Consider the following 8,590-nt stretch of genomic DNA (forward strand, 5'->3'; position numbering starts at 1 on the left):
CCCCCCGCCCCCCCCCCCTCCAATACTGAGGAATGAACCCAGGGCATAATACATGCTAAGCAAGTGCTTTTGCACTGAGCTACAGCCTCAGCTCTATAAAACAAATCTAAAAGAAGTTTGTCACTTTGCTGTGAGACAGAAATTATGAAGTATTCTCCTCTTAGGTGTCAAACAGTATCTTCTGAACTTTACCTTCCAATTGCAATATTGGCATTCAGAACTAGTAAAACAAAGAGGAAAAAAACAGCAATTGAAACACATCTTAATCTCCAAATTTCAACACAGTAAGAGAAATAGTGCAGAATCTTGCATCAGCAATGGAAACTAGATACTACCTATACAATTTTAAGTTTCTGTTACACAGAATAAGTGTGTATGTTGGGGAGAGAAAATACCAAAGGGCTTTCCCTAATTTCCTTGCAAAGAAAATGGAGGTATGAGAAAAAACCCATTAGTATCTCCCATCCTCAAAGGCCAGGAATGGAGAGGCACATGATGCCTAGGGAGCATGCAGTATCTTTGCAAAGGATAAGGAGATGAAGACCGGATTGTCTGGAGAAGCTAGAAATGGGTTATTCCAGGCACAAAGGGCAACAGTAACAAGGGACAAGTCAGGAGAGTCACAGAATGGACCTAATGTGGACATATGGGCCAAACAACAGCAAACCCAGGAAGTTGGCTCCTTCATTCCAGTTTCTCCAGAGAAAAAACTAGACATAAAGGAATTTCCCCTACTAGACACCTGCTCCCCCTGTAGTCTGAGTTTCAATTTACCTTAAAGAGCCTTCCCTCCAGCTTAAGAGGCAAAGCAAATGCATTTAAACAGCTTCTGTAGATACGGATCTCAAGCAAATATGGACCCTGACACACTTTAATCAATTCAAGCAAGGGTCAGTGATGAGAAAAAGAATCCCCTAATACAAATATTTGAAAATTAAAATATTTAAAAAGTTCTGACCAACAAAGACATTTCAGTATATAAAATGAGGAGACTTACTTTATTCAAGACAGAATAGACATTTGTAAATTTATGACAGGAAACAAGACACTCTTGACAGCATCTACCTTAAAATTATTATTATTATTATTTTTAGAAAGAGAGAGAGAGATAGAGAGCAAGAGAATTTCAATATTTATTTTTTAGTTTTCGGCGGACACATCATCTTTGTTTGTATGTGGTGCTGAGGATCGAACCCGGGCCGCACGCATGCCAGGCGAATGGGCTACCGCTTGAGCCACATCCCCAGCCCTCTACCTTAAAATTAAAAAAAAAATGTGAACAAGATGAAAGATGACAATTTAAAATGAAAGGTTGCGCTTGAAAAACAATATAAGTAAGGTAATAATTCCATTAAAATATTTGAAGCAGAACTAACTCAAAAGAAAAAGAGGCATATTTGGGAAGTCTCTTTGGATAGAGATGAAATGAACAATGAAAAGTGGGGGTTTTGACTTAGTGGGCAAAGAATGGTTTTGGCAATGAATGATGCTGGCACCACTGGCTATTCACCTGGAGGAAAATAAACCATACCTCACATCAGATTAAATACACAAAGGATGGTCAAGGATCTCTCTGTGTGTGGTGTGTGAGTGAGAGAGACAGTATAAAATAGTTGAAGAAAATTGAAAAGTCTATTTGCATAATACTGGGGTAGGAGAAGCCCTAAAAACAATCCTCTCAGAAACAATAAAGGAAAATACAAACAGACTATATTATATAACAATGTAAGGGCTGGGGGGTGCCTCACTAGCATGTGTGAACTCCTAAATTCAATTGCCAGCATCACAACTAAAATGAGTAAATAAATGGAGATCCTATAAAATATGAAATTTTCCATAAGAGTCATATTATACTGTGATAACTACTAATTTATAAACTGGTAAGAAAAAAATAATCAGTTCAGTGAAAAAAACTAGGTAAAAGTGCTAATCAACTGGCAATTTCTAGCAGGGGAAAATGCAAATGGTTAGTAAACATATAAAAATATGCTCAGGGAAATGCAAAGTGTTAATAATATATATTTTTTTGCTTATCCTGATGGCAAAAAATAAAATTAATATTATCCCAGTTGATAAGTCTACGTAGAAGTGGGTATTCTCATCAAGACTAACGCCATCACGCAGGCTGGGGCTGTGGCTCAGTGGCAAAGTACTTGCCTAGCATGTGTGAGGCACTGAGTTTGATCCTTAGCACCTCATAAAAGTAAATAAAATAAAGGCATGCTGTCCATACATGACTACAAAATAAATAAATAAATAATAAAAAGAGACTAAAGAATCGTAGCTCTAAGGTAAATAATCTGGCAATATCTATGAAAATAAAAACATGAATACTCTTTAATGGAACAATCATATTTTTAGGAACCCATCCTATAAAAAAAAGGTGGAGGGGTGGGGCACGGCGCTGGGAGTGTAGCTCAGTGGTAGAGTGTGTGTTTAGCATGCTTAAGGCCCTGGGTTCAATTCCCAATATCAAAAGTAAATAAGTAAATAAATTAATAAATTAAGATACAACCATATACGGTTATGTTATACCATTATTTGAGGGGGAAAAAAGATTCAAAAATGTAACCTTGGCATCCCAGCATTTGAATATTCTCAGATCCATGTAGAATACCATGCAGCTATTAAAATTACTTAGATTTGTAATATTGCCCAGGACACATCAACTGAAATGTGAAGGTGCATGGTACTGTATAGAATATAATTCTAAATTTATAAAAAATATAAAAATGAGCCCTACTGGTACATTTATATGATATATGAGTAAAGGGAAAGATAAAGAAAAATACACATACTGTTAACACTGATTACCTTATAGGATGATGACAAAAGAAGGAAAAGGATTACTATTTTTCTTTACATAGCTCCAGTTCATCATTAGTATTCCCACATACTACTTCATAATTAAGAAAAATCATATTATTATTATTATTATCATCATTATTTTGGTACTGGAGATTGAACTCAGGGGTACTCGACTGAGTCACATCCCCAGCCCAATTTTGTATTTTATTTAGAGACAGGGCTGGGGATATAGCTCAGTTGGTAGAGTGCTTGACTTGCATGCACAAGGCCCTGGGTTCGATCCCCAGCACCACATTAAAAAAAAAAAAAAAAGAAAGAAAGAAAGAAGAGGTATTTAGAGACAGGAGACAGGGTCTCACTGAGTTGCTTAGTGTCTTGCTTTTGCTGAGGCTGGCTTTGAACTCTCCATCCTCCTGCCTCAGCCTCCCAAGCTGCTGGGATTACAGTTATGAGCCACCATACCCGGTGAAAAAAAATCAAATTATTAAATCATCAATCTAATTGTTTTTAAATTTCAACTAGTTTTAAAATTTCAATCTAGACTTCAAATTCTATGTATTACTATTTTCTGATACTCTAGAGTTTTGCTTTAAATATTACTTTATGCAAAAATAATGTTTTCACGTTTCCTTTTTTCAAACAATGAAATCATTAAAAGTTACATTCACATTCCATTTCAACCTATTCTCAACAACTTATATCTCAAGTCCAGCTTATTTCTACTTCAAATTCTAGTTACTTTAAAGTTCTGAAACTAGGGTCTAGAGATATAAGCTCAGTGATAAAGTACTCCCTAGCATGTACAAGGCCCTGGATTTGAGTCACAGCATGGAGGGAAAAAAGTTAAAGCAACATAAAGGTCCCGAAGAAACATGATTAATGATTAAAAATCAAACAACAGACTCTTCTAAATAATAACATATTTATTTAGCACTTCATAAACTCTTACATATAAAAATATTCAACAGTACCTGGAGTAAAGATAGATCAAAATGTGCATGTGAACACAGTTTTGCATTTTAAGTTGAGGTTGCATTTTTCTTATTGTTTTCTTATTTACTGTTGTTTATATTTGAAAACACCCAGCAAGTAAATTTTATGTCATTCTAAAAATTCTCAATCTGAGGTAAATATCTCCTAGAATAAAAATTTCAATCCTACTAGACAATTTCAGCAAGCATCTTAATTATTTTTACAGAGAAGACATTAACGTCCCTTCTTTCCCACACAAAGCTAAATATTTCTAGTGAATCTGTACTCCCCAGTTTGATTCCCCAAAACATCTTCCTGAGTTTAAAGAGCATTCTTGATCCTAATTTTTCCTTTATTCGATAACAACTCCTATCTTATCCTTAGCATGCATGATGCAGCTAACAACCCTACACTGTATACACTGTAAATGTCTCCTCACATGAGAAGTACAGTAGTAGGCTTTTGCCTGATGGACTTTGCTGAATCAGGTAAAGATATTTACAAATGTTCTTCCCAATTCTGAATTGTATACTTCTGCATTAAAAATCTTTTAAGTTTTCATGGTAAGTTTTATTTACAAGTCTTTTGTTGTAAGTTGTCCTTCATTAGTTTTCAGTTAGCACTGTTACTGCATTAACTTCATCTTTTATTATCAACCAAATATCTATTTATGTTTAGCTCAATAAAGATTCTGGAAAATAGACCAAAGCTTAGTGGTAGCTTGTTTCAGATGAGGTAATAAAGCGAGACCCCCGCTTGGAAAGGCTGAATCAAGACTTGATAAAAGGGAGCAGAACTTTCTAACTTCTTCAGAATAAGGCATCATGCAGACGGCTTCTTATTTTGCCTTGGGTAGTGTGAATTCTCAGATTATCAGATACTATACCAAAAGGCAGCATAAAAATAAACTCCAAAAGGAGAACCCATACATTCACCAACACTTGGAGTTTGCTATGCAGTTATTCTTTCTGAACACTCAGGTTGCATATAAAACATTTCTTTCAAAGGACTTATTTTTAATTTTTTTTCTGAACTTCATTTTACTCTTCCAAAAAGAGAGCACTGAATCTTCTGATGGGGGGACAAAAAGATTATCTTTGATCATGCATGAGTTGATTCCAGAATGTAGGAAAAAAGTAAAGAGACTTGATTGCAATGACTCTGTGGGGAACAATGAATGTACACAAAACAACTGGGTTCTTTATAAAGCAGTAATTTCTCCTCTATAGACTCCCCCTTTCATATAGAAATGGCTGTAGTTTCCAATCATGGCAAGGGCTGGACTGTCTTTCTTCCACCAAATGCTCTGCTAGCTGACAGAGACCATGGAGCTGTGAAGATAGAAATGGAAGGGAAGGCTGGTAAAGGAGTGACGTAAGGCAACGGGGTCTTCGTTTATAACATAAGAATTAACAGCCTATACTGTCCCACAGAGAAAAGCAAATACCCACAATAGGGCCAATAAGCTTTCACTCCCACTATACAATATTTTTTAGAAGTCAAAGGTTTTCAGACAGAAAAATGTCAAAGACTTCAAAATGCCATTACGAGGCTCCTTCCAGCAGAACTTCTCCAACAAAGAAATATGTTGGAGAAGCAGAGATGTCCAGGTAAACACCTGCCCCACTGTCATTTATAGAGAGGTTCATGCTTACCTCTATTATCAAGGCTAAAATATATATATATATATAATTATTATGACAGACTAAAAATCCTAAGGGTTTAAGGGAGTCATATCAAAACAAATATGTAAAATGGGGATCAGGAACCAGACAGGCAGATGTAGGCCTTTAGGCTTAGACTAGGACTGGGGATACACGTCAGAGGTATAGCATTTGCCTCGCATGTGTGAGGCCCTGGGTTCAATCCTCAGCACAGCCAAAAAAGAAAAAAAAAAAAAAAGTACAATTACAGGCTATATATTTAATGTTAAACCTGTAAATTTAAACTATGAAAGAAATATATAAATGAAGAAATTATGCTTCCTGGAGTGAAAGGATACCAAGAGTACTAATTTTTACATTAAGGGTCAAATGAAATGCCAGTGGTCGTGACAGTTGTAGGAGCTAAGGTGAGGTCTGTTCAGAAATTGGTTAGGAATTCCATGGGAACTGGCCCCCTCTATAAAGGCCAGGGATTTAGTATCACAGACTGCATCTTAGCTCCCAAGAATATATACTTCCAGCTCCCATACTTCCCCTTCAGCAGTAGCTACAGAACACTTGCTGAGCAGCTGTGAAACATTAGAATGCTAAGAACAATACAGGGCAGCACAGGTACACACAAGTGATGTTAGGGCGTGACGTGGATGTGCACATGCAAGTTACAAGCCAATTCCAGCAGAGTCTGCACATGACAAGCCACCACACTGCTCACTTCAGCTGGGACAATGTGAGAATCAGTGGGTGGTACGGCCTAAACACATGTGATCTGAGATATTCTATCATGGAAGCAAATGCCCTTAATTAGAAACAAATTTTAAGTGTTTTCAATGACCTCTTTCTTTTTAAGATATCTTCCACGGATGCTTGTTTGGTGTTATATGATAAACACAGTATGAATTGTGTAAGCCATCCTAAAAATAATGGCTTTAACTTTTTTAGAATGAGAAATAAATGCATATGGGTCATTCTCTGCCACTGTTCACGAAGCCCATATCATGTATTGCACATCAACAATGTCTTTCATTAACAAAGTTTGTGTGTGGCCTATAGAATCATGATATCGACCAGGCCTCAGAACTCAACTTTTTAGGAAGAAGATCTGATGACCCCACTCCCCCTCATGCTGGGAATCTAACCCAAGGCCTTGCAAATGTAGACAGGCACTCTACCTCTGAGCTATACCCCCAACCTCAGATCTGGTGTTTTAATTTCAGTGAAAGTCTTCATTATTTTTGGTACCAGGAATTGAACTCAGGGGCACCTGACCACTGAGCCACATCCCCAGCCCTATTTTGTTGCCCAGCACCTCGCCGTTGCTGAGGCTGGCTTTGAACTTGGGATCCTCCTTGTCTCAGTCTCCCAAGCCACTGGGATTACAGGCATGGGCCACCACACCCAGCTGAAAGTCTTCATTTGGATGTCTTTCTCTTAATTGTTCAAAATGGGAAAAGCCAAGGTTGAGAAAGTTTTTCATTATCCTTTTATTTATTAATTTATGTATTCAGTAAAACACAGACTGCTTTCAGGTTTGTTCAAATTTCTGTGACAGAAAAATCAGGCCCACAAGTCACAACTAAAATTCAGAGATTTTTGAACTGAGGTTCAAAGATTGTACCAAATAAATGGAGTATTGGCACTTATTTCTGACTTTCCCACTACGGGAAGGCCAGTTGACCAACCAGTCTCAGAATAGCATGGTTTAAAGGGACCCTGAAACACTATTATATATGATGGAGCCAGGTCTAGGAAGGGGACACTGGTGTAAGAATGTCACTGCCTTAATTTCCCATGAATCTTAACATCAGTTATTCTTACTCCAAAATTTAAAAAATAATAAATAGAAAACATCAGCTGGCTGTGGTGACAGGAGTTTGTAGTTCCAGCTACTCAGGAGGCTAAGAAGGGAGGTCCCCCTGGATGCACAAGTTGGAGACCAGCCTGGGCAACACAGCAAGACCTCATCTCGAAAAATTGATAAATAAAACAAAAATATCTCTGAAAATGTAACAGGAATGAAGATCTTTAATCAGTTAAATAATATCCCACTTTGTTTTAGTTACTGAGTTCTTGGTAACAAGTGCTAATTTGTTTTCCTATCTAGACTCATCATTCATTTGCCCACCTATCAGCCCAGCTCTTAACAATCTCCTTGAATATCAATCTGTTCAAAATGAGAATACGAACCAGTTAACCCCATGTCACAGTTAAGGTGCTTTTCAGGATGCTCTTACCTTCTCTCAGTTGTGCTTGGAGGACCTCATCAGAGGGTGTTCTGCAAGTTCTGTGGCTGTGGCTGAGCCAAGAATAACCTTTGAGTTCTTATGAGATGACTGTTAAAGTCAAATTAAGTGTCAAGCACTTATTCAGTCAAGATGGAAACACTAAGTTGCTGCAGGAGCTTTGAGGTATTAGTTGGTTTCCATTCTTGTCCATGGTAGGTGCAGGAGGTAGCTGGGCCATTAGTGAGTAACTTTGAAATGGTCAGCTGCTATTATTATTATTATTATTATTAGGTATCAGGGATTGAACCCAGAGGCATTTTACTACTGAGCCATATCCCCAGAAGTTTTTAAAATATCTTATTTAGAGATAGGGTCTCAGCTGAGTTGCTTAGTGCCTCACTACATTGCTGTGACTGGCTTTGAATTCACAATCCTCCTGCCTCAGTCTCCTGAACTGCCAGGATTACAGGTGCACGCCATTGAGCCCGGCAAACAGTCAACTCCTTAAGGGGAGCAGCTTACCAGACAAGTGAAAAATCAGACAAGAAACCATCACCAGCAGTTGTCTGATGTTCTGCCAAATGCAATGACAGGCAAGAAACATTCTGATGCCAATGGTTTCCCGTAATGTGCCATGTTCTGATCGGTGTCAATTCTAAAATTTTGAAAGGTTTTGTGATAAAATTGTGATTTTGTGATTAAATTGCTAGATTTGGAAGATAGGTCTAAGGGGGAAAAAAAAAATCACAGGAGCTGGGCATAGTGGCACATGCCTATAATCCCAATGACTCAGGAGACCCTAAGCAACTTAGCAAGACTCTACCTCAAAATAAAAAATCAAAAAGGGCTGAGGATATGGTTCAGTTGTTAAGCAACCCTGGGTTCAATTCCTGGTACCAAAAAAAAAAAAAAAGGGGGGGGGGG

General features: G+C 37.6%; 1 protein-coding gene across 11 annotated transcripts in view; it reads right to left on the bottom strand.

The window, feature by feature from the left end:
• The window catches only part of Specc1 (sperm antigen with calponin homology and coiled-coil domains 1), a 273,402-nt gene that overhangs the window by 92,937 nt on the left and 171,875 nt on the right, over positions 1 to 8,590 (bottom strand). Inside the window, exon 8 of one of the 11 annotated variants that reach the window (XM_048786196.1) lies at positions 3,717 to 5,111. The exons of the other annotated variants lie outside the window; for them this stretch is intronic. Coding sequence (XP_048642153.1) covers positions 5,090 to 5,111 — 22 coding nt within the window. The 3' untranslated portion in view covers positions 3,717 to 5,089. Of the gene's footprint in view, positions 1 to 3,716; positions 5,112 to 8,590 lie in introns of those variants that run through there. 11 annotated transcript variants of the gene reach the window in all.

This window comes from Marmota marmota, unplaced genomic scaffold (assembly GCF_001458135.2).
Source record: "Marmota marmota marmota unplaced genomic scaffold, marMar, whole genome shotgun sequence".
In the NCBI taxonomy this organism is placed as follows: Eukaryota; Metazoa; Chordata; class Mammalia; order Rodentia; family Sciuridae; genus Marmota; species Marmota marmota.